The sequence below is a fragment of the Tachyglossus aculeatus genome, chromosome 16 (assembly GCF_015852505.1).
Source record: "Tachyglossus aculeatus isolate mTacAcu1 chromosome 16, mTacAcu1.pri, whole genome shotgun sequence".
In the NCBI taxonomy this organism is placed as follows: Eukaryota; Metazoa; Chordata; class Mammalia; order Monotremata; family Tachyglossidae; genus Tachyglossus; species Tachyglossus aculeatus.
Genome location: NC_052081.1, coordinates 25,229,644 through 25,253,868, shown reverse-complemented (window position 1 = coordinate 25,253,868; position 24,225 = coordinate 25,229,644). Strand labels below are relative to the sequence as shown.

The window sequence follows — 24,225 nt, the reverse complement described above, 5'->3', positions numbered from 1 at the left end:
CAGTGGCCTCCCGCCACCCACTCCCTGCTCCACCGTGGGCCTGTTCCCAACCTGCCTTTTGGGAAAGGAGCCACGAGGGCAAGTCTGAACGGCGGGCGGTGGCACAACTTCCAGCAGTTTTACAAAGATGGGAAGGTCGTGGTAGTGACTGGGAATAAGGCTCCTCGGTCCTTCCCCTCGGCCCGAGCGCCCGGGATTTTGACGTTTTTCCTCCAGAAGCCACAGTCCCCTACCATCCTCGTCCGCGTCTTTTGTGCTGCTTCTGCTCTTTCACTCTTCCATCTTTTGTTAGGCGTCCGTCACCAAACCTCCCACCCTCCCAGTTCTCCAGCCAGGGAACACGTTCACTTCTCACCCGAGGACTTTTCCCAGCCACAGTATAAGCTTTATACGCAGCAGTCCCTGAATAAGTATCACGGCAACTCAGGTCCGAGGCCGAAGACGGAGTAAGTTTTAATTAGTTGACAACTCAAAGCAGTGAGGGCAAACTATGTCCTACGAGGCCCGTAAACTGAATCTGAACGATTTTTCTCAAAAAGATGAAATCTGGACTATCGTCCTAGACTATGGAGCCAGTGGAATAATAATGACGGCATTTGTTAAGCGCTTACTCGGTGCCAAGCACTGTTCTAAGCGCTGGGGGGATACAAGGTAATCAGGTTGTCCCACGTGGGGCTCACAGTCTTAATCCCCCATTTTACAGATGAGGGAACTGAGGCACAGAGAAGTGACTTGCCCAAAGTCAAACTGCTGACCAGTGGCAGAGCCGGGATTAGAACCCATGACCTCTGGCTCCCAAGCCTGTGCTCTTTCCATTGAGCCACCCGGAGCTAGGTTCAACTCCTGATTCGACCACTTGCTGGCTGTGTGACTTAGGACAAGTCACATAATAATAACAATAATAATAATAATAATTAATAATAGCATTTGTTAAGGGCTTACTCTGTGCCAGGCACTGTACTAAATGCCAAGGTTGATACAAGATAATCAGGCTGGCACGGTCCCCATACGACTTAAGGCTCACAGTTAATCCCCATTTTACAGATGAGGTAACTGAGACACTGACCCTGAAAACTGTGACTTGCCCAAAGGTACACAGCAGTCAAGTGTATACATATATACACCTGTATATATGTTTGTATATATTTATTACTCTATTTATTTATTTATTTTGCTTGTGCATATCTATCCTATTTATTTTATTTTGTTAGTACGTTTGGTTTTGTTCTCTGTCTCCCCCTTCTAGACTGTGAGCCCACTGTTGGGTAGGGACTGTCTCTAGATGTTGCCAATTTGTACTTCCCAAGCGCTTAGTACAGTGCTCTGCACATAGTAAGCGCTCAATAAATACGATTGATGATGGCGATGAAGTGGCGGAGCCAGGATTAGAACCCAGGTCCTCTGACTCCCAAGCCAGTTCTCTTTCTACTAGTCCACACTGCTTCTCCGTGCCTCAGGTTCCCTCATCGGCAAAATGGGGATTCGATCAATGCCTGCTCATTCATTGCTTCAGCTGTATTTATTAAGCGCTCACTGTGTGCGGAGCACTGTATGAAGCGCTTGGGAGAGTACAATGCAACAATAAACTGTGCTCCGTCCTTCTTGGACTATGAGCCCCAAGCGGGATCTGATTACCTTGTATCCACCCCAGTGCATAGTACAGTAAGTGCTTAACCACCACGGTTATTTTTATTATGTTTATCACAACAATGGTTGAAGACCCAAACTTCATAGATGAATTAAAACAGCCACTTACTGGTCTTGCCAAGGGCCTGGACCAGGTCGTGCTATTTTATGATCGGTAGAAGGGGAAGAAACTCTTGGCACCGATGTCGGGTGGTCTCTAGTACGATCACCAACCACTGTTATGCCAACTTGTGCTTCCCAAGCGCTTCTGCTATTTATTTATTTTACTTGTACATATCTATTCTATTTATTTTATTTTGCTAGTATGTTTGGTTTTGTTCTCTGTCTCCCCCTTTTAGACTGTGAGCCCACTGTTGGGTAGGGACCGTCTCTAGATGTTGCCAACTTGGACTTCCCAAGCGCTTAGTACAGTGCTCTGCACACAGGAAGCGCTCAATAAATACCATTGATGATGATGATGGTGATTGAATGAATGAATGTCTATGAAAAATGATCCTTCCGAAAAATAGGCCTTCCCAGACTGAGCCCCTTCCTTCCTCTCCCCCTCGTCCCCCTCTCCATACCCCCATCTTACCTCCTTCCCTTCCCCAAAGCACCTGTATATATGTATATATGTTTGTACACATTTATTACTCTATTTATTTATTTTACTTGTACATATCTATTCTATTTATTTTATTTTGTTAGTATGTTTGGCTTTGTTCTCCGTCTCCCCGTTTTAGACTGTGAGCCCCCTGTTGGGTAGGGACTGTCTCTATATGTTGCCAACTTGGACTTCCCAAGCGCTTAGTACAGTGCTCTGCACACAGGAAGCGCTCAATAAATACGATTGATGATGATGATTGAATGAATGAATGTCTATGAAAAATGATCCTTCCGAAAAATAGGTCTTCCCAGACTGAGCCCCTTCCTTCCTCTCCCCCTCGTCCCCCTCTCCATCCCCCCATCTTACCTCCTTCCCTTCCCCACAGCACCTGTATATATGTATATATGTCTGTACATATTTATTACTCTATTTATTTTACTTGTACATATCTATTCTATTTATTTTATTTTGTTAGTATGTTTGGTTTTGTTCTCTGTCTCCCCCTTTTAGACTGTGAGCCCACTGTTGGGTAGGGACTGTCTCTATATGTTGCCAATTTGTACTTCCCAAGCGCTTAGTACAGTGCTCTGCACACAGTAAGCCCTCAATAAATACGATTGATTGATTGATCGATCATAGTAGCTGTTGATTATGAAATTACTACAGCCCGCTACCCCTTAATTTATCTAAAATCCATCGCGGCAGCGTTCCAGCAAGGGCGTTATTTTGAGATTACAACTTTCCAGTCCGCTCTAACAAGGAAAAAAAATTCCTTAAGGTTTTTTAGGTTTCAACGCACTGATGCCAACCAGCATGTTCATTCATTTGTAAAATAGGTTAATTCCCTTGAGGGGGGAAAAAAAAAACAAAAGACTTCCTGGGAGCTCACAGGGAAGCTCAAAGAATACCAAAAGACACAATTAAAAGCAGGGAAAAGGTACAACAAAATGTAAGAGCATGGGAGTAAAACCCGGGTTTTAATCCTGGCTACACTTGCCTGCTAGTTGGGTCACAACTTCTCTGTGCCTCAGTTTCCTCATCGATAAAGTAGGGATTAAATATCCGCTCTCCTTTGAGTATGAACCGTATGTGGGCCTGATTTGTCTCTACATGTTGCCAGCTTGTACTTCCCAAGCGCTTAGTACAGTGCTCTGCACACAGTAAGCGCTCAATAAATACGATTGATTGATTGATTATCTTCTACGGATCTACCTCAGCATTTGGGACGGCATTGGCACGTAGTTAAGAGCTTAACAAATATCACAGTTATCATCAATCGTATTTATTGAGCGCTTACTGTGTGCAGAGCACTGTACTAAGCGCTTGTTATCATCGTAACAATAAGGTAAACAACTACCTCTGCAGGGTCCACCAGCTTTTCGGCCATATCCACATAAATATAGTCTACCTGATGTTAAAATACAAAGAACAGCTACCCTTCGACCGCTTCAATCGAAAGGCAAATAAAGCGCAAATTCTCTCTACGCCGGGGGTCCCCAGTAACATTTTCTTGCCTCCATTTGTAGTTTCTTCCCATTTTAATAATAATAATAATGATGGCCGTTATTAAGCGCTTACTAAGTGCAAAGCGCTGTTCTAAGCGCTGGCGAGGTTACAAGGTGATCAGGTTGTCCCACGGGGGGCTCACAGTCTTCATCCCCATTTTCCAGGTGAGGTAACCGAGGCGCAGAGAAGTGAAGTGACTTGCCCAAAGTCACACAGTTGACAACTGGCGGAGCCGGGATTTGAACCCATGACCTCTGACTCCAAAGCCCGGGCTCTTTCCACCGAGCCACGCTGCTTCTCACACATTTTTATTAACTACTTTGGGCAATAATGAAATTATCTGCTTAGTCCATCCATTTATTTATTCCTTCATTTTTTGCTCAATTTCATTCGTATTAGAGAAGCAGCGCGGCTCAGTGGAAAGAGCCCGGGCTTTGGAGTCAGAGGTCGTGGGTTCGAAACCCGGCTCCGCCAATCGTCAGCTGTGTGACTTTGGGCCAGTCACTTCGCTTCTCTGGGCCTCGGTTACCTCAACTGGAAAATGGGGATTAAGACCGCGAGCCCCCCGTGGGACAACCTGATCACCTTGTAACCTCCCCAGCGCTTAGAACAGTGCTTTGCACATAATAATAATAATAATAATGATGGCATTTATTAAGCGCTTCCTATGTGCACAGCACTGTTCTAAGCGCTGGGGGGATACAAGGTGATCAGGTTATCCCACGTGGGGCTCACAGTCTTAATCCCCATTTTCCGGATGAGGGAACTGAAGCCCAGAGAAGTGACTTGCCCAAAGTCACACAGTTGACAACTGGAGGAGCCAGGATTTGAACCCATGACCTCTGACTCCAAAGCCCAGGCTCTTTTCCACTGAGCCGCACTGCTTCTCCAAGCGCTTAATAGTAAGCGCTTAATAAATGCCATCATTATTACTATTATTATTATGAATGAATTCAATTTACATCTCCTCTACATTCATTAAAGTAAAACTACAGAACTCGTGAAAAATTCGCAGTATTAAAATCTCTCTCTCTTCCCCCTAACCCCACCACCGAGCGCTTTCCCGACTCTTGCGGTGCTGGGAAATGGGATTTTATTCCTCATTAAGAAATCTGGAGCGTCCAAATGGAAAAGGCTCAGTATATTTGCACCTAAACCTGTTTCTAGACCGTGAGCCCGCTGTTGGGGAGGGACCGTCTCTCTATGTGGCCAATTTGGACTTCCCGAGCGCTTAGTACAGTGCTCTGCACACGGTAAGCGCTCAATAAATACGATTGATTGATTGAACTGTAACTGTGTGGACGCCCAGGGGCAGGCCGGTGGTGTTCACTTCACGCTTAGCCCATGGGCCTCTGTCATACCTGATGGACTTGAATCTACCCCAGCGCTTAGGACAGTGCTTGCCACCCAGTAAACGCTTAACATACTATTATTATTTTACTCAGTGGAAAGAGCCCGGGCTTTGGAGTCCGAGGTCATGGGTTCGAATCCCGGCTCCGCCACTTGTCAGCTGGGTGACTTTGGGCCAGTCACTTCACTTCTCTGGGCCTCAGTTCCCTCATCTGGAAAACGGGGATGAAGACTGGGAGCCCCCCGAGGGACAACCTGATCGCCTTGTCACCTCCCCGGCGCTTAGAACAGTGCTTTGCACATAGTAAGCGCTTAATAAATGCCATCATTATTATTATTATGATGATGATGATGATGACAACACTGCTGGTGTCTCTATATGCTGCCAAATTGTACTTCCCAAGCGCTTAGTACAGTGCTCTGCACACAGTAAGCGCTTAATAAATGCCATCATTATTATTATGATGATGATGATGATGATGACAACGCTGCTGGTGTCTCTATATGCTGCCAAATTGTACTTCCCAAGCGCTTAGTACAGTGCTCTGCACACAGTAAGCGCTCAATAAATTGAATGAATGAATGGTGAAGCGACCGGTGAGAGGCAGTTAGAAAGCACTCTCTAAGTGGCACTCACTTTCAGCCTGATCCACGTCCCGATTTCTGCCCAAAGCAGAAATTATCATTATTATCATTATTATATTATAATATTATTAATTATCACAGTCCGGCTGGTCCCGGGGTGGCTCCGTTTCGGCTCTGCAAAAACCCACTTTCCACTAATAATACTACTACTAATAACGACGGCATTTATTAAGCGCTTACTATGCGCCAAGCACCGTTCTTAATCCCCATTTTCCAGATGAGGTAACTGAGGCCCAGAGAATAATAAATAATAATAATAATAGTAATAATAATAATAATAATAATAGCATTTATTAAGTGCTTACTATGTGCAAACCACTGTTCTAAGCGCTGGGGAGGTTACAAGGTGATCAGGCTGTCCCACGGGGGGGGGCTCACAGTCTTAGTCCCCATTTTCCAGATGAGGGAACTGAGGCCCAGAGAAGTTAAGTGACTTGCCCAGAGTCACACAGCGGACAAGTGGTGGAGCTGGGGTTTGAACTATGACCAAACCACCGGCCCTCCGACCCAATTTCCCCCCGGGTTGGGTTTTTTACTCTATTTATTTATTTTACTTGTACATATCTATCCTATTTATTTTATTTTGTTAGTATGTTTGGTTTTGTTCTCTGTCTCCCCCTTTTAGACTGTGAGCCCACTGGTGGGTAGGGACTGTCTCTAGATGTTGCCAATTTGGACTTCCCAAGCGCTTAGTACAGTGCTCTGCACATAGTAAGCGCTCAATAAATACGATTGATGATGATGATGACCCCTGCCCACCTCACCCCTCCTATTTACTACCGTCTTCTAGACTGTGAGCCCGCTCGTCTCTATATGGTGCCAACTTGGACTTCCCAAGCGCTTAGTACAGTGCTCTGCACCCAGGAAGCGCTCAATAAATACGACTGAATGAAGGAATGGTCCGACAGCCACCCAGCCCCTTCCCTGTCGACCCCCGGGGCCTTCCCTCCAGGCCTAGAATTCGCTCCGTGACTCAGTGGTACTTAGGGAGCGCTTACTAAGGGCACAGCACTGTACTAAGCGGCAGAACTGGTGGGCCTAGAGTTAGAAGCCCCCCCCCAAATGACCTCTCAGCTCCTCCCCTTTATCGTATTTATTGAGCGCTTCCTGTGTGCAGAGCACTGTACTAAGCGCTTGGGAAGTCCAAGTTGGCAACATCTAGAGACGGTCCCTACCCAACAGCGGGCTCACACAGCCCCCATTCATTCCATCATACTTATTGAGCGCTTATTTTATTTTGTTAACATGTTTTGTTGTCTGTCTCCACCTTCAAGACTGTGAGCCCGCTGTTGGGTAGGGACCGTCTCTATAAGTTGCCACCTTGGACTTCCCAAGCGCTTAGTACAGTGCTCTGCACGCAGTAAGCGCTCAATAAATACGATTGAATGAATGAATGCAGCAGTAAGCACTCAATAAATACCACTGAATGAATGCAGAGGACTGTACTAAGCGCTTGGGAAGTCCAAGTTGGCAACATCTAGAGACGGTCCCTACCCAACATTGGGCTCACGCAGCCCCCATTCATTCAATCGTATTTATTGAGCGCTTCCTGTGTGCAGAGCACTGTACTAAGCGCTTGGGAAGTCCAAGTTGGCCACATCTAGAGACGGTCCCTGCCCAACAGCGGGCTCACGCAGCCCCCATTCATTCAATCGTATTTATTGAGCGCTTCCTGTGTGCAGAGCACTGGACTAAGCGCTTAGGAAGTACAGCGGGCTCACGCAGCCCCATTCCTTCCTATTTATTGAGCGCCTACTGCGTGCAGAGCACTGTACTAAGCGCTTGGGAAGTCCAAGCTGGCAACAAATAGAGCCGGTCCCTACCCAACAGCAGGGCCCCAGCCCCACGACCCTCAGGGACGGGGCCTCCCCCTCCTTCCTCTTCCTCCTCCTCCTCCGCCACTTCTCCTCTCATTCAATCCTATTTATTGAGCGCTTCCTGTGTGCGGAGCACTGTACTGAGCGCTTGGGAAGTCCAAGTTGGCAACAAACAGAGACGACCCCTACCCACCAGCGGCCTCACATTCATTCATATCATACTGATTGAGCGCTTACTGTGTGCAGAGCACTGTACTAAGCGCTTGGGAAGTCCAAGTTGGCAACAAATAGAGACGGTCCCTACCCAACAGCTGGCTCACATTCAGTCGTATTTATTGAGCGCTTCCGGTGTGCAGAGCACTGTACTGAGCGCTTGGGAAGTCCAACTGGCAACAATTAGAGACGGTCCCTACCCACCAGCGGCCTCACAATCATTCAAATCACACTGAATGAGCGCTTCCTGTGTGCAGGGCACTGTACTAAGCGCTTGGGAAGGCCAAGTTGGCAACAAATAGAGACGGTCCCAACCCACCAGCGGCCTCACATTCATTCAATCATACTGATTGAGAGCGCTGTGTGCGGAGCACTGTACTAAGCGCTTGGAAAGTCCAAGTTGGCAAGAAATAGAGACGGTCCCTACCCACCAGCGGCCTCACATTCATTCCTATCATACTGATTGAGCGCTGTGTGCAGAGCACTGTACTGAGCGCTTGGGAATCAATCAATCGTATTTATTGGGCGCTGACTCTGTGCAGAGCACTGTACTGAGCGCTTAGAAAGTCCAAGTTGGCAAGAAATAGAGACGGTCCCTACCCACCAGAGGCCTCACATTCATTCAAATCGTACTGATTGAGCGCTTCCTGTGTGCAGGGCACTGTACTGAGCGCTTGGGAAGTCCAAGTTGGCAACATCTAGAGCCGGTCCCTGCCCACCAGCGGGCTCACGTTCATTCATATCAATCAATCGTATTTATTGAGCGCTTCCTGTGTGCAGAGCACTGTACTGAGCGCTTGGGAAGTCCAAGGTGGCAACATATAGAGACGGTCCCTGCCCACCGGCGGGCTCACATTCACTCATATCAATCAATCAATCGTATTTATCGAGCGCTTCCTGTGTGCAGAGCACTGTACTGAGCGCTTGGGAAGTCCAAGCTGGCAACATATAGAGCCAGTCCCTGCCCACCAGCGGGCTCACATTCATTCATATCAATCAATCAATCGTATTTATTGAGCGCTTCCCGTGTGCAGAGCACTGTACTGAGCGCTTGGGAAGTCCAAGCTGGCAACATATAGAGCCAGTCCCTGCCCACCAGCGGGCTCCCGGGGTGCAGAGTTGCCCAGGCTTCCCCTCCGGGAGTCGGGCCTTGCCCGGCCATTCAAGCCCAGCCCTTTCGGCGTCCAGTCCAGTCCATCGTATTTACTGAGCGCTTCCCGTGCGCAGAGCACTGTACTGAGCGTTTGGGCCCCCCCAGCGGCGGACAGAGACAGACAGACAGACTCACCGAAGAGGCCGTGCGCGATGGCCAGCGGGTGGTTGAGCCAGTCCTCGGCACTGGGCATGTTGGGCCGGACTAGGCCGCAGCAGCAAGACCACCACCACCACCACCACGACCACCACCACCACGGCTGACTCAACTTCCCCCCCAGGCCCCACAATGGCGGGAAAAACCCGTCCCCCCCCCCCAGTCGCCCGCCCACCAAATCCACTCGCCAACCCGGGCCCGTCCTCGGCCACGGGCGGCCCCGCCTCCAGGCCCCAACGCCGCCGCCATTCATTCATTCCTTCCTTCCCTTATTCATTCATTCATTCATCCTATTTAGTGAGCGCTTACGGTGTGCAGGGCGCACTGGACTAGGCGCTGGGGAAGTACAAGTTGGCAACGTACCATCATCACATGATGATAATTGTCTTGATGAAGTTCGCAACACGCGCCAAGTTGGGAACATCACATCACCACTATCACACGATGATAATGATAACTGTATTTATTAAGGTCGCAATATATGCCAAGTTGGGAACATCACATCACCACTATCACAAGATGATAATGATAACTGTATTTATTAAGGTCGCAATATATGCCAAGTTGGGAACATAACATCACCACCATCACACGATGATAATGATAACTGTATTTATTAAGTTCGCAATCTATGCCAAGACCTCTACTAAACAGAGGGGCGGAAGAAAGGCAAAGAAACAATCCCTGCCCCAAATGAGGCTTCAAATAAGACTAATGATGATGATGGGATTTGTTAAGCGCTTACTATGTGCAGAGCACTGTTCTAAGCGCTGGGGAAGTACAAGTTGGCAACATATCATCACCATCATCACATGATGATAATTGTATTGATTAAGTTCACAACATACGCCAAGTTGGGAACATAACATCGCCACCATCACACGGTGATAATGATAACTGTATTTATTAAGGTCGCAATATATGCCAAGTTGGGAACATAGCATCACCACCATCATACAATGATAATGATAATAATTGTATTTATTAAGGTTGCTATATATGCCAAGACCTCAACTAAACACAGGGGCGGAAGAAAGGCGAAGAAACAATCCCTGTCCCAAATGAGGCTTCAAATAAGACTAATGATGATGATGAGATTTGTTAAGCGCTTACTATGTGCAGAGCACTGTTCTAAGCGCTGGGGAAGTACAAGTTGGCAACATAACATCATCCCATGATGATAATTGTATTGATTAAGTTCACAACATACGCCAAGTAGGGAACATCACATCACCACCATCACACGATGATAATGATAACTGTATTTATTAAGTTCACAATATATGCCAAGTTGGGAGCATAACATCACCACCATCACATGATGATAATGATAACTGTATTTATTAAGTTCGCAATGGGTGGAAGAAAGACAAAGAAACAATCTCTGCCCCAAATGAGGCTTCAAATAAGACTAATGATGATGATGGGATTTGTTAAGCGCTTACTATGTGCAAAGCACTGTTCTAAGCGCTGGGGAAGTACAAGTTGGCAACATAACATCATCACATGATGATAATTGTATTGATTAAGTTCACAACATACACCAAGTTGGGAACATAACATCACCACCATCACACGATGATAATGATAACTGTATTTACTAAGTTCGCAATGGGTGGAAGAAAGACGAAGAAACAATCTCTGTCCCAAATGAGGCTTCAAATAAGACTAATGATGATGATGGGATTTGTTAAGCGCTTACTATGTGCAAAGCACTGTTCTAAGCGCTGGGGAAGTACAAGTTGGCAACATAACATCATCACCATCACACGATGATAATGATAACTGTATTTATTAAGGTCACAATCTATGCCAAGACCTCTACTAAACACAGGGGCAGAAGAAAGGCAAAGAAACAATCCCTGCCCCAAATGAGGCTTCAAATAAGACTGATGATGATGATGGGATTTGTTAAGTGCTTACTATGTGCACAGCACTGTTCTAAGCGCTGGGGAAGTACAAGTTGGCAACATAACATCATCACCATCATCACATGATGACAATTGTATTGATTAAGTTCACAACATACGCCAAGTTGGGAACATAACATCACCACCATCACGTGATGATAATTGTATTTATTAAGCTCACAACATATGCTAAGTTGGGAACATAACATCACCACCATCATACGGTGATAATGATAATAATTGTATTTATTAAGGTCGCAATATATGCCAAGACCTCGACTAAACAGAGGGGCGGAAGAAAGGCAAAGAAACAATCCCTGTCCCAAATGAGGCTTAAAATAATACTAATAATGATGATGGGATTTGTTAAGTGTTTACTATGTGCAAAGCACTGTCCTAAGCGCTGGGGAAGTACAAGTTGGGAACATAACATCATCACATGATGATAATGATAATAATAATAGTATTTATTAAGCTCACAAAATATATGCCAAGTTGGGAACATAACATCACCACCATCACACGATGATAATGATAACTGTATTTATTAAGTTCGCAATCTATGCCAAGACCTCTACTAAACACAGGGGCGGAAGAAAGGCAAAGAAACAATCCCTGCCCCAAATGAGGCTTCAAATAAGACTAATGATGATGATGGGATTTGTTAAGCGCTTACTATGTGCAAAGCACTGTTCTAAGCGCTGGGGAGGTCACAAGGTAATCGGGTTGTCCCATGGGGGGCTCACAGTTTCTAGGCTGTGAGCCCACTGTTGGGTAGGGACCGTCTCTATATGTTGACAACTTGTAATAATAATAATAATAATAATAATAATAATAATAATAAAATAATAATAATAATAATGGCATTTATTAAGCACTTACTATGTGCAAAGCACTGTTCTAAGTGTTGGGAAGGTTACAAGGTGATCAGGTTGTCCCACAGGGGGCTCACAGTTTTAATCCCCATTTTACAGATGAGGGAACTGAGGCCCAGAGAAGTGAAGCGACTTGCCCAAAGTCACACAGCTGACAATTGGCGGAGCCGGAATTTGAACCCCTAACCTCTGACTCCAAAGCCCGGGCTCTTTCCACTGAGCCAGCGCTTAATACAGTGCTCTGCACACAGTAAGCGCTCAATAAATACGATTGATGATGATGAATAAATACGATTGATTGATTAATCCCCATATTACAGATGAGGGAACTGAGGCCCAGAGAAGTGAAGTGACTCGCCCAGAGTCACACAGCTGACGGTTGGCGGAGCCGGGATTTGAACCCATGACCTCTGACTCCAAAGCTCGTGCCCTTTCCACTGAGCCACGCTTAGTAAGAGTATTTTGTTCCCATTTAGCATATGAGGAAAGTAGACAGAGAAGCCCACTGTTGGGTAGGGACTGTCTCTATATGTTGCCAATTTATACTTCCCAAGCGCTTAGTACAGTGCTCTGCACACAGTAAGCGCTCAATAAATACGATTGATGATGATGATTAAATGATTTGACCAAGAGCATACTGCAGGCTAGTTGAAAATACAGGATTAGAATCTGTGGTCTATTGTTATATTGTACTCTCCCAAGCACTTAGTACAGTGCTCTGCACACAATAAGCGCTCAAAAAATATGATTCATTGATCAATCAATCAATCAATCGTATTTATTGAGCGCTTACCGTGTGCAGAGCACTGCGCTAAGCGCTTGGGAAGTCCAAGTTGGTAACATCTAGAGACAGTCTCTACCCAACAGCGGGCTCACAGTCTAGAAGGGGGACAAAACAAAACATATTAATAAAATAAAATAAATAGAATAAATATGTACAAATAAAATAAATAAATAGAGTAATAAATGCCAACCGCTGTTCTAAGCGCTGGGGAGGTGACAAGGTGATCAGGTTGTTCCATGGGGGTTGTGGGGGGGAGCACGGTCTTCACCCCCATTTTACAGATGAGGTCACTGAGGCCCAGAGAGGTGAAGTGACTCGCCCAAAGTCACCCAGCTGACAAGTGGCGGAGCCGGGGTTTGGGAAGCAGCGTGGCTCAGTGGAAAGATCCCGGGCTTTGGAGTCAGAGGTCATGCGTTCGAATCCCACCTTTGCCAGTTGTCAACTGTGTGACTTTGGGCAAGTCACTTCTCTGGGCCTCAGTTCCCTCATCTGTAAAATGGGGATTAAGACTGTGAGCCCCCTGTGGGACAACCTGATCACCCTGTAACCTCCCCGGCGCTTAGAACAGTGCTTTGCACATAGTGAGCGCTTAATAAATGCCATCATCATTATTATTATTATGGGTTCAAATCCCAGCTCCGCTGTCAGCTGTGTGACTTTGGGCAAGTCGCTTCACTTCTCTGGGCCTCAGTTACCTCATCCGAAAAATGGGGATTAAAACTGTGAGCCCCTGTGGGACAACCTGATCACCTTGTAACCTCCCCGGCGCTTAGAACGGTGCTTTGCACATAGTAAGTGCTTAACAAATGCCAATATTATTATTATGGGTTCAAATCCCGGCTCCGCCAACTGTCAGCTGTGTGACTTTGGGCGAGTCACTTCACTTCTCTGGGCCTCAGTGACCTCATCTGAAAAATGGGGATTAAAACTGTGAGCCCCCATGGGACAACTTGATCACCTTGTAACCTCCCCGTTGCTTAAACCAGTGATTTGCACATAGTAAGCGCTTAAAAAATGCCATCATTATTATTATGGGTTCAAATCCCAGCTCCGCCAACTGTCAGCTGTGTGACTTTGGTCGAGTCACTTTACTTCTCTGGGCCTCAGTTCCCTCATCTGTAAAATGGGGATGAAGACTGTGAGCCCCCGTGGGACAACCTGATCACCTTGTAACCTCCCCGGCGCTTAGAACAGTGCTTTGCACATAGTAAGCGCTTAATAAATGCCATTATTATTCAGCGCTTAGAACAGTGCTTTGCACATAGTAAGCGCTTAATAAATGCCAATATTATTATTATGGGTTTAAATCCCGGCTCTGCCAACTGTCAGCTGCGTGACTTTGGGCGAGTCGCTTCACTTCTCTGGGCCTCAGTTCCCTCATCTGTAAAATGGGGATTGAAACTGTGAGACCCCGTGGGACAACCTGATCACCTTGTAACCTCCCCGGCGCTTAGAACAGTGCTTTGCACATAGTAAGTGCTTACTAAATGTCATCATTATTATTATGGGTTCAAATCCCGGCTCCGCTAACTGTCAGCTGTGTGACTTTGGGCAAGTCGCTTCACTTCTCTGGGCCTCAGTTACCTCATCTGAAAAATGGGGAGTAAAACTGTGAGGCCCCCCGTGGGACAACTTGATCACCTTGTAACCTCCCCGGCGCTTAGAATAGTGCTTTGCACATAGTAAGCGCTACATAAATGCCATTATTATTATTATGGGTTGAAATGGTTGGCCCTGCTGAGAGCTCAGGCCCTGCTGAGAGCTCACCTCCTCCAGGAGGCCTTCCCAGACTGAGCCCCTTCTTTCCTCTCCCCTCGTCCCCCTCTCCATCCCCCCGTCTTACCTCCTTCCCTTCCCCACAGCACCTGTATATATGTATATATGGTTGTACATATTTATTACTCTATTTATTTATTTATTTATTTATTTTACTTGTACATTTCTATCCTACTTATTTTATTTTGTTGGTATGTTTGGTTCTGTTCTCTGTCTCCCCCTTTTAGACTGTGAGCCCACTGTTGGGTAGGGACTGTCTCTATGTGATGCCAATTTGTACTTCCCAAGCGCTTAGTACAGTGCTCTGCACATAGTAAGCGCTCAATAAATACGATTGATTGATTGATTGATTGAAATCCCGGATCCGCCAACTGTCAGCTGTGTGACTTTGGGCGAGTCGCTTCACTTCTCTGGGCCTCAGTTCCCTCATCTGTAAAATGGGGATTGAAACTGTGAGACCCCGTGGGACAACCTGATCACCTTGTAACCTCCCCGGCGCTTAGAACAGTGCTTTGCACATAGTAAGTGCTTACTAAATGTCATCATTATTATTATGGGTTCAAATCCCGGCTCCGCCAACTGTCAGCTGTGTGACTTTGGGTGAGTCACTTCACTTCTCTGGGCCTCAGTTCCCTCATCTGTAAAATGGGGATTAAAACTGTGAGCCCCCCCGTGGGACAACCTGATCACCTTGTATCCTCCCCGGCGCTTAGAACAGTGCTTTGCACATAGTAATCGCTTAATAAATGCCATTATTATTCAGCGCTTAGAACAGTGCTTTGCACATAACCTCCCCGGTGCTTAGAACAGTGCTTTGCACATAGTAAGCGCTTCATAAATGTCATTATTATTATTATGGGTTCAAATCCCAGCTCCGCCAACTGTCAGCTGCGTGACTTCGGGCGAGTCACTTCGCTTCTCTGGGCCTCAGTTCCCTCATCTGTAAAATGGGGATTAAAACTGTGAGCCCCCCCGTGGGCCAACCTGATCACCTTGTCACCTCCCCGCTGCTTAGAACAGTGCCTTGCCCATAGTAAGCGCTCACTAAATGGCTCTGCCAACTGTCAGCTGCGTGACTTTGGGCGAGTCACTTCACTTCTCTGGGCCTCAGTTACCTCATCTGAAAAATGGGGATTTGAGTCACTTGTCGGGTAGGGACCGTCCCTAGATGTTGCCGGCTTGTCCTTCCCAGGCGCTTAGTCCAGTGCTCTGCACGCAGTGAGCGCTCAATAAATACGATTGAATGAATGACCGCCTGTGTCCAACCTGATTTGCTCGTATCCACCGTAGTGCTTGGCTCATAGTAAGCTCTTAATATCTATTACTCTATTAATTTTATTTGTACATATCTATTCTATTTATTTTATTTAATACGTTTTGTTTTGTTCTCCGTCCCCCCCTTCGAGACTGTGAGCCCACTGTTGGGTAGGGACCGTCTCTATTAGTTGCCAACTTGGACTTCCCAAGCGCTTAGTACAGTGCTCTGCACACAGTAAGCGCTCAATAAATACGATTGAATGAATGAATGAGTGGGCCTCAGTTCCCTCATCTGTAAAATGGGGATTAAAACTGTGAGCCCCCCGTGGGCCAACCTGATCACCTTGTAACCTCCCCGGCGCTTAGAACAGTTCGTTTTGCACATAGTAAGCACTTAATAAATGACATTATTATTATTATTCTTATTACCGTCCCGTCCCTCGCCCCACTCGGCCCCCCGCCTCAGCGGCCGCCTCAGACAAAAAGGGGCACAAGGCCGAGGCGGCCATCTTGTCTGAGGGCGGTGCGGAGCCAGGGCGGCCATCTTGTCTGAGGGCGGTGCGGAGCCAGGGCGGCCATCTTGTCTGAGGGCGGTGCGGAGCCAGGGCGGCCATCTTGTCTGAGGGCGGTGCGGAGCCAGGGCGGCCATCTTGTCTGAGGGCAGCGCGGAGCCTGGGCGGCCATCTTGTCTGAGGGCGGCGCGAAGCCAGGGCGCCCATCTTGTCTTCTAGACTGTGAGCCCGCCGTTGGGTAGGGACCGTCTCCGTATGTTGCCAACTTGGACTTCCCAAGCGCTTAGTCCAGTGCTCTGCACACCGTAAGCGCTCAATAAATACGATTGATTGATTGTGTCGGGGTGCGCGGGGCGGCGCGAGGCCAGGGCGGCCATTTTGTCTGAGGGCGCGCTGGGCGGGGCGGCGCGAAGCCAGGGCGGCCATCTTTTAGACTGTGAGCCCACTGTTGGGTAGGGACCGTCACTATATGTTGCCAACTTGGGCTTCCCAAGCGCTTAGTACGGTGCTCTGCACACAGTAACTGATCAATAAATACGAAGGCTTGATTGATTGTTTCAGGGCGCGAGCCAGCGGGGCGGTGCGAAGCCAGGACGGCCATCTTGTCTGAGGGCGCGCTGGGCGGGGCGGCCATCTTGTCTGAGGGCGGCGCGAAGCCAGGGCGGCCATCTTGTCAGCGGGCGCGCTGGGCGGGGCGACACAAAGCCAGGGCGGCCATCTTGTATGAGGGCGCGCGCCGGCGGAGCGGCCATCTTGTCTGAGGGCGCGCTGGGAGGGGCGGCCATCTTGTCTGAGGGCATGCTCTGGGCGGGGCGGCCATCTTGTCTGAAGGCATGCTCTGGGCGGGGCGGCCGTTTTGTCTGAGGGCGCGCTGGGCGGGGCGGCGCGAAGCCTGGGCGGCCATCCCGTCCGAGGGCGCGCGCCGGCGGCGGGGCGGCCATCTTGTCTGAGGGCGACGCGAAGCCAAGGCGGCCATCTTTTAGACTGTGGGCCCAGTGTTGGGTAGGGACCGTCTCTCTATGTGTTGCCAACCTGGACTTCCCTAGCGCTTAGTACAGTGCTCTGCACACAGTAAGTGATCAATAAATACGATTGATGATGATGATTATTATTATTAAAGAGCTCCTACTTGTGAGCTCCTACTGAGAGCTCACCTCCTCCAAGAGGCCTTCCCAGACTGAGACCCTTCTTTCTAGACTAGATTTCTAGACCGTGAGCCCGCTGTCGGGTAGGGACCGTCTCTATGTGTTGCCGACTTGTCCTTCCCAAGCGCTTAGTACAGTGCTCTGCACACAGTAAGCGCTCAGTAAATAGGAAGGATTGATCGATAGTCCCAGGGCGCTCGCCGGCGGGGCGGCCATCTTGTCTGAGGGCGGTGCGAAGCAAGGGCGGCCATCTTGTCTGAGGGCGCGCTGGGCGGGGCGGCCATCTTGTCTGAGGGCGCGCGCTGGGCGGGGCGGTGCAAAGCCAGGGCGGCCATCTTGTCTGAGGGCGCGCGCCGGGGGCGGGGCGGCCATCTTGTCTGAGGGCGCGCGCCGGGGGCGGGGTGGCCATCTTGTCTGAGGGCGCGCTGGGCGGGGCGACCATTTTTGTCAGAGGGCGCGCTGGGCGGGGCGGCGCGAAGCCAGGGCGGCCATCTCGTCCGATGGCGCGCGCCGGCGGCCCCGGGGGCGGCCCATCGTGTCTGAGGGCGCGGAGCGGCTGCGCGAAGCCGGGGCGGCCATTTTTTCTGAGGACGACGCGAAGCCAGGGCGGCCATCTTTTAGACTGTGGGCCCACTGTTGGGTAGGGACCGTCTCTCTATGTGTTGCCAACTTGGACTTCCCAAGGGCTTAGTACAGTGCTCTGCACATAGTAAGCGCTCAATAAATGCGATTGATCTTGTCTGAGGGCGCGCTGGGCGTGGCGGCGTGAAGCCGGGGCGGCCATCTTGTCTGAGGGCTCGCTGGGCGGGGCGGCCATCTCGTCCGAGGGCGCGCGACAGCGGCGGGGCGGCCATCTTGTCTGAGGGCGGCGCGAAGCCCGGGCGGCCATCTTGTCTGAGGGCGCGCCGGCGGAGCGGCCATGTTGTCTGAGGGCGCGCTGGGCGGGGCGACCATTCTTGTCTGAGGGCGCGCTGGGCGGGGCGGCGCGAAGGCAGGGCGGTCATCTTTTAGACTGTGAGCCCACTGTTGGGTTGGGACCGTCTCTATATGTTGCCAACTTGGACTTCCCAAGCGCTTAGTACAGTGTTCTGCACACAGTAAGCGCTCAATAAATACGAAAGATTGATTGATTGCCTCACGGCGCGCGGCCAGCGGGGCGGCCATCTTGTCTGAGGGCGTCGCGAAGCCTGGGCGGCCATCTTGTCTGAGGGCGCGCTGGGCGTGGCGGCGCGAAGGCAGGGCGGCCATCGTGTCTGAGGGGGGCGCGCCGGCGGCCATCTTGTCTGAGGGCGGCTCGAAGCCAGGGCGGCCATCTTGTCTGAGGGCGACGCGAAGCCAGGGCGGCCATCTTTTAGACTGTGGGCCCGCTGTTGGGTAGGGACCGTCTCTATACGTTGCCAACTTGGACTTCCCAAGCGCTTAGTACAGTGTTCTGCACACAGTAAGCGCTCAATAAATACGAAAGATTGATTGAGCCCACATTATTCGCCTCTACCACCCCCTCCAGATTCTTGTAGCCGTCATCTACCGCCCTCCGGGCCCCACTTCCAACTTCTTTAACGACTTTGACCCCTTCCTCACCTTCCTTCTCTCCTTCTCCATGCCCACTCTGATCCTCGGAGACTTCAATATCCACGTGGATATCCCTAACGACTCCTCTGCCGCCCGCCTTCTATCTCTCCTTGATGCTGCCAACCTCTTCCTCCACCCCACCTCACCCACTCACCAACTTGGTCATACCCTCGACCTCATCATCTCCTACCGCTGCACTGTGTCCACCCTCACCAACTCTGTGATCCCTCTCTCTGATCATAATCTTCTCACCTGCCTCCTCACTCACACTCCTTTCCCCTGTAAATCCGTATTACTCCCTCACAGAGATCTCCGCTCTCTGGACCCCACCCATCTTTCGGAGCGCCTCACACCCCACCTTGCCGCCCTCTCCTCTCTACCCAGTCTTGATGATCAGACTACTGCTCTCAACTCTACCCTTTCTACTCAGCTAGACTCGCTCGCTCCCCTTTCCCTTCTCCGCTCTCGTACCACTAACCCACAGCCCTGGATCACTGCCACTGTCCGCCTCCTTCGCTCTTATGCTCGAGCTGCCGAACGCTGCTGGCGAAAGTCTAAACACCATGCCAACCTCGTTCACTTCAAGTTTATCCTTTCCTGCCTTAACTCAGCCCTCTCTTCTGCCAGACAAAACTATTTCTCCTCCCTTATTGACACCCATGCCCATCACCCCCGCCAGCTCTTCCGTACATTCAACTCCCTTCTCAGGCCCCCGGTTCCTCCCCCTCCTCCTTCCCTCACCCCCAACGATCTGGCCTCCTACTTCATTAACAAAATTAAATCCATCAGGTCCGACCTCCCCAAAGTCTCTTCCCCCCTTTCTCCAACCCCCCGGCTCTCAACACTCTCTGCTACTCTCCCATCCTTCCCAGCGGTATCCTCAGAGGAACTCTCCTCCCTCCTCTCAAGTGCTACTCCGGCCACCTGTGCTTCTGACCCCATTCCCTCTCATCTTATGAAATCTCTCGCTCCATCCCTTCTCCCCTCCTTAACTTCCATCTTCAACCGCTCACTCTCCACTGGTTCCTTCCCCTCTGCCTTCAAACATGCCCATGTCTCTCCCATCCTAAAAAAACCCTCTCTTGACCCCACCTCACCTTCTAGTTATCGTCCCATATCCCTCCTACCATTCCTTTCCAAACTCCTTGAACGAGTTGTCTACACGCGCTGCCTAGAATTCCTCAACAACAACTCTCTCCTCGACCCCCTCCAGTCTGGCTTCCGTCCCCTTCATTCCACGGAAACTGTGCTCTCAAAGGTCACCAATGACCTCCTGCTTGCCAAATCCAACGGCTCATACTCTGTCCTAATCCTCCTCGACCTCTCAGCTGCCTTTGACACTGTGGACCACCCCCTTCTCCTCCACACGTTATCTGACCTTGGCTTCACAGACTCCGTCCTCTCCTGGTTCTCCTCTTATCTCTCCGGTCGTTCTTTCTCAGTCTCTTTTGCAGGCTCCTCCTCCCCCTCCCATCCTCTTACGGTGGGGGTTCCCCAAGGTTCAGTGCTTGGTCCCCTTCTGTTCTCAATATACACTCACTCCCTTGGTGACCTCATTCGCTCCCACGGCTTCAACTATCATCTCTACGCTGATGACACCCAGATCTCCATCTCTGCCCCTGCTCTCTCCCCCTCCCTCCAGGCTCGCATCTCCTCCTGCCTTCAGGACATCTCCATCTGGATGTCCGCCCGCCACCTAAAGCTCAACATGTCGAAGACTGAGCTCCTTGTCTTCCCTCCCAAACCTTGTCCTCTCCCTGACTTTCCCATCTCTGTTGACGGCACTACCATCCTTCCCGTCTCACAAGCCCGCAACCTTGGTGTCATCCTCGACTCCGCTCTCTCATTCACCCCTCACATCCAAGCCGTCACCAAAACCTGCCGGTCTCAGCTCCGCAACATTGCCAAGATCCGCCCTTTCCTCTCCATCCAAACTGCTACCCTGCTCATTCAAGCTCTCATCCTATCCCGTCTGGACTACTGCACCAGCCTTCTCTCTGATCTCCCATCCTCGTGTCTCTCTCCACTTCAATCCATACTTCATGCTGCTGCCCGGATTATCTTTGTCCAGAAACGCTCTGGACATATTACTCCCCTCCTTAAAAACCTCCAATGGCTACCGATCAATCTGCGCATCAGGCAGAAACTCCTCACCCTGGGCTTCAAGGCTGTCCATCACCTCGCCCCCTCCTACCTCACCTCCCTTCTCTCCTTCTACTGCCCAGCCCGCAACCTCCGCTCCTCCACCGCTAATCTCCTCACTGTACCTCGCTCTCGCCTGTCCCGCCATCGACCCCCGGCCCACGTCATCCCCCGGGCCTGGAATGCCCTCCCTCTGCCCATCCGCCAAGCTAGCTCTCTTCCTCCCTTCAAGGCCCTGCTGAGAGCTCACCTCCTCCAGGAGGCCTTCCCAGACTGAGCCCCTTCTTTCCTCTCCCCCTCGTCCCCCTCTCCATCCCCCCGTCTTACCTCCTTCCCTTCCCCACAGCACCTGTATATATGTATATATGGTTGTACATATTTATTACTCTATTTATTTATTTATTTTACTTGTACATTTCTATCCTACTTATTTTATTTTGTTGGTATGTTTGGTTCTGTTCTCTGTCTCCCCCTTTTAGACTGTGAGCCCACTGTTGGGTAGGGACTGTCTCTATGTGATGCCAATTTGTACTTCCCAAGCGCTTAGTACAGTGCTATGCACATAGTAAGCGCTCAATAAATACGATTGATTGATTGATTGTCTCATGGCGCGCGGCCAGCGGGGCGGCCATCTTGTCTGAGGGCGGCGCGAAGCCGGGGCGGCCATCTTGTCTGAGGGCGCGCTGGGCGTGGCGGCGCGAAGGCAGGGCGGCCATCGTGTCTGAGGGGGCGCGCTGGCGGCCATCTTGTCTGAGGGCGGCTCGAAGCCAGGGCGGCCATCTTGTCTGCGGGCGCGCTGGGCGTGGCGGCGCGTAAGGCAGGGCGGCCATCGTGTCTGAGGGGGCGCGCCGGCGGCCATCTTGTCTGAGGGCGGCGCGAAGCCAGGGCGGCCATCTTGTCTGAGGAGGCGCGCCGGCGGCCATCTTGTCTGAGGGCGACCCGAAGCCGGGGCGGCCATCTTGTCTGAGGGCCCGCTGGGCGGGCGGGAGCGCTGGGCGTGGCGGGGCGGCCATCTTGTCTGGGGAGGGGGCGCGCCGGCGGCCATCTTGTCTGAGGGCGCGCCGGGCGGCGCGAAGCCGGGGCGGCCATGTTGTCTGAGGGCGCGCCGCGGAGGGGGGGTCGGAGTGCGCAGGAGCGGAAGTGGGGCTGCTTCCGGCGTCGCTGAGGAAGGGAGGGAGGGAGGCCGTCCGTCCCGTGGGCGGGGGACGTGTCCCGAGGCGGCCGTCTGTCGGGCGCCATGTGTGAGAGGAAGGCCAACGGCCCCGCTCCCGCGGCCTCCGCCACCAACCTGCTGTTCTCCTCGTCCGCCACCGAGTTCCACTTCAACGTGCCCTTCATCCCCGTCAGCCGGGCCCCCGCCGACGCCCCCGAAAGCCTGCTCCTGCCCGGAGGTAGGCCTCGCTCATCCCCGGCCTGCTCAGCTTTCTCATCTATTGCATTCATTAAGCGCTTACCCTGGGCAAAGCATGACTCTAGTTATTTATTTATTTTACTTGTACCTATCTATTCTATTTATTTTATTTTGTTAGTACGTTTGGTTTTGTTCTCCGTCTCCCCCTTTAGACTGTGAGCCCACTGTTGGGTAGGGATCTTGCCAACTTGGACTTCCCAAGCGCTTAGCACAGTGCTCTGCACACCGTAAGCGCTCAATAAATACGATTGATGATGATTGAATGAATGAATGTCTACGAAAAATGATCCTTCCGAAAAATAGGCCTTCCCAGACTGAGCCCCTTCCTTCCTCTCCATCCCCCCATCTTACCTCCCTCCCTTCCCCACAGCACCTGTATATATGTATATATGTTTGTACATATTTATTACTCTATTTATTTTACTTTTACCTATCTATCCTATTTATTTTATTTTGTTAGTATGTTTGGTTTTGTTCTCCGTCTCCCCCTTTTAGACTGCGAGCCCACTGTTGGGTAGGGACTGTCTCTAGATGTTGCCAACTTGGACTTCCCAAGCGCTTAGCACAGTGCTCTGCACATAGTAAGCGCTCAATAAACACGATTGATTGATTAATATATGTTTGTACATATTTACTACTCTATTTTACTTGTACGTATCTATTCTATTTATTTTATTTTGTTAGTATGTTTGGTTTTGTTCTCCGTCTCCCCCTTCTAGACTGTGAGCCCACTGTTGGGTAGGGACCGTCTCTAGATGTTGCCAACTTGGACTTCCCAAGCGCTTAGCACAGTGCTCTGCACACCGTAAGCGCTCAGTAAATTGGATTGATTGATCCCTACCCAACAGTAGGCTCACAGTCTAGAAGCGCTTACTATGTGCCAGGCGCTGTACTAAGCACTGAGGTGGATGCAATGAATGAATAAATGTATGAGTTTATTACTCTATTTTATTCGTGCATATTTATTCTATTTATTTTATGTTGTTAGTACGTTCGGTTTTGTTCTCCGGCTCCCCCTTTTAGACTCTGAGCCCACTGTTGGGTAGGGACCGTCCCTATAGGTTGCCAACTTGCACTTCCCAAGCGCTTAGCACAGTGCTCTGGACACCGTAAGCGCTCAATAAATAGGATTGATTGATCCCCACCCAACAGTAGGCTCACAGTCTAGAAGCGCTTACTACGTGCCAGGCGCTGTACTAAGCACTGAGGTGGATGCAGTCAATCAATCAGTCATATTTATTGAGCGCTTACTATGTGCAGAGCACTGTACTAAGCGCTTGGGAAGTACAAATTGGCAACAATGAATGACTAAATGTATGAACTTATAACTCTGTTTGATTTGTGCATGTTTATTCTGTTTATTTTATTTTGTTAGTACGTTTGGTTTTGTTCTCCGTCTCCCCCTTTTAGACTGTGAGCCCGCTGTCGGGTAGGGACCGTCTCTAGATGTTGCCGACTTGGACTTCCCAAGCGCTTAGTACAGTGCTCTGCACACAGTAAGCACTCAAGAAATACGATTGATTGAAGTAAGCGCTTGGGAAGTCCAAGTTGGCAACACATAGAGAGACAGTCCCTAATATCAATCAATCAATTGTATTTGTTGAGCACTTCCTGCGTGCAGAGCACTGTACTAAGCGCTTGGGAAGTACAAATTGGCAACACGTAGAGAGACGGGCCCTAATATCAATCAGTCATATTTATTGAGCGCTTACTGCGTGCAGAGCACTGTACTAAGCGCTTGGGAAGTCCAAGTTGGCAACATGGAGAG

At 50.0% G+C, this 24,225-nt stretch overlaps 2 protein-coding genes across 2 annotated transcripts in view; one reads left to right on the top strand and one right to left on the bottom strand.

The window, feature by feature from the left end:
- Positions 1–9,145, bottom strand: part of LOC119938607 (minichromosome maintenance complex binding protein) — a 51,855-nt gene extending 42,710 nt beyond the window's left edge. Inside the window, exon 1 of the mRNA XM_038758495.1 lies at positions 9,053–9,145. Coding sequence (XP_038614423.1) covers positions 9,053–9,110 — 58 coding nt within the window. The 5' untranslated portion in view covers positions 9,111–9,145. The remainder of the gene's footprint in view (positions 1–9,052) is intronic.
- Positions 9,146–22,253: 13,108 nt separating this feature from the next.
- Positions 22,254–24,225, top strand: part of LOC119937977 (SEC23 interacting protein) — a 53,205-nt gene continuing 51,233 nt past the window's right edge. Inside the window, exon 1 of the mRNA XM_038757604.1 lies at positions 22,254–22,437. Within this exon, the coding sequence (XP_038613532.1) occupies positions 22,284–22,437 (154 nt within the window). The 5' untranslated portion in view covers positions 22,254–22,283. The remainder of the gene's footprint in view (positions 22,438–24,225) is intronic.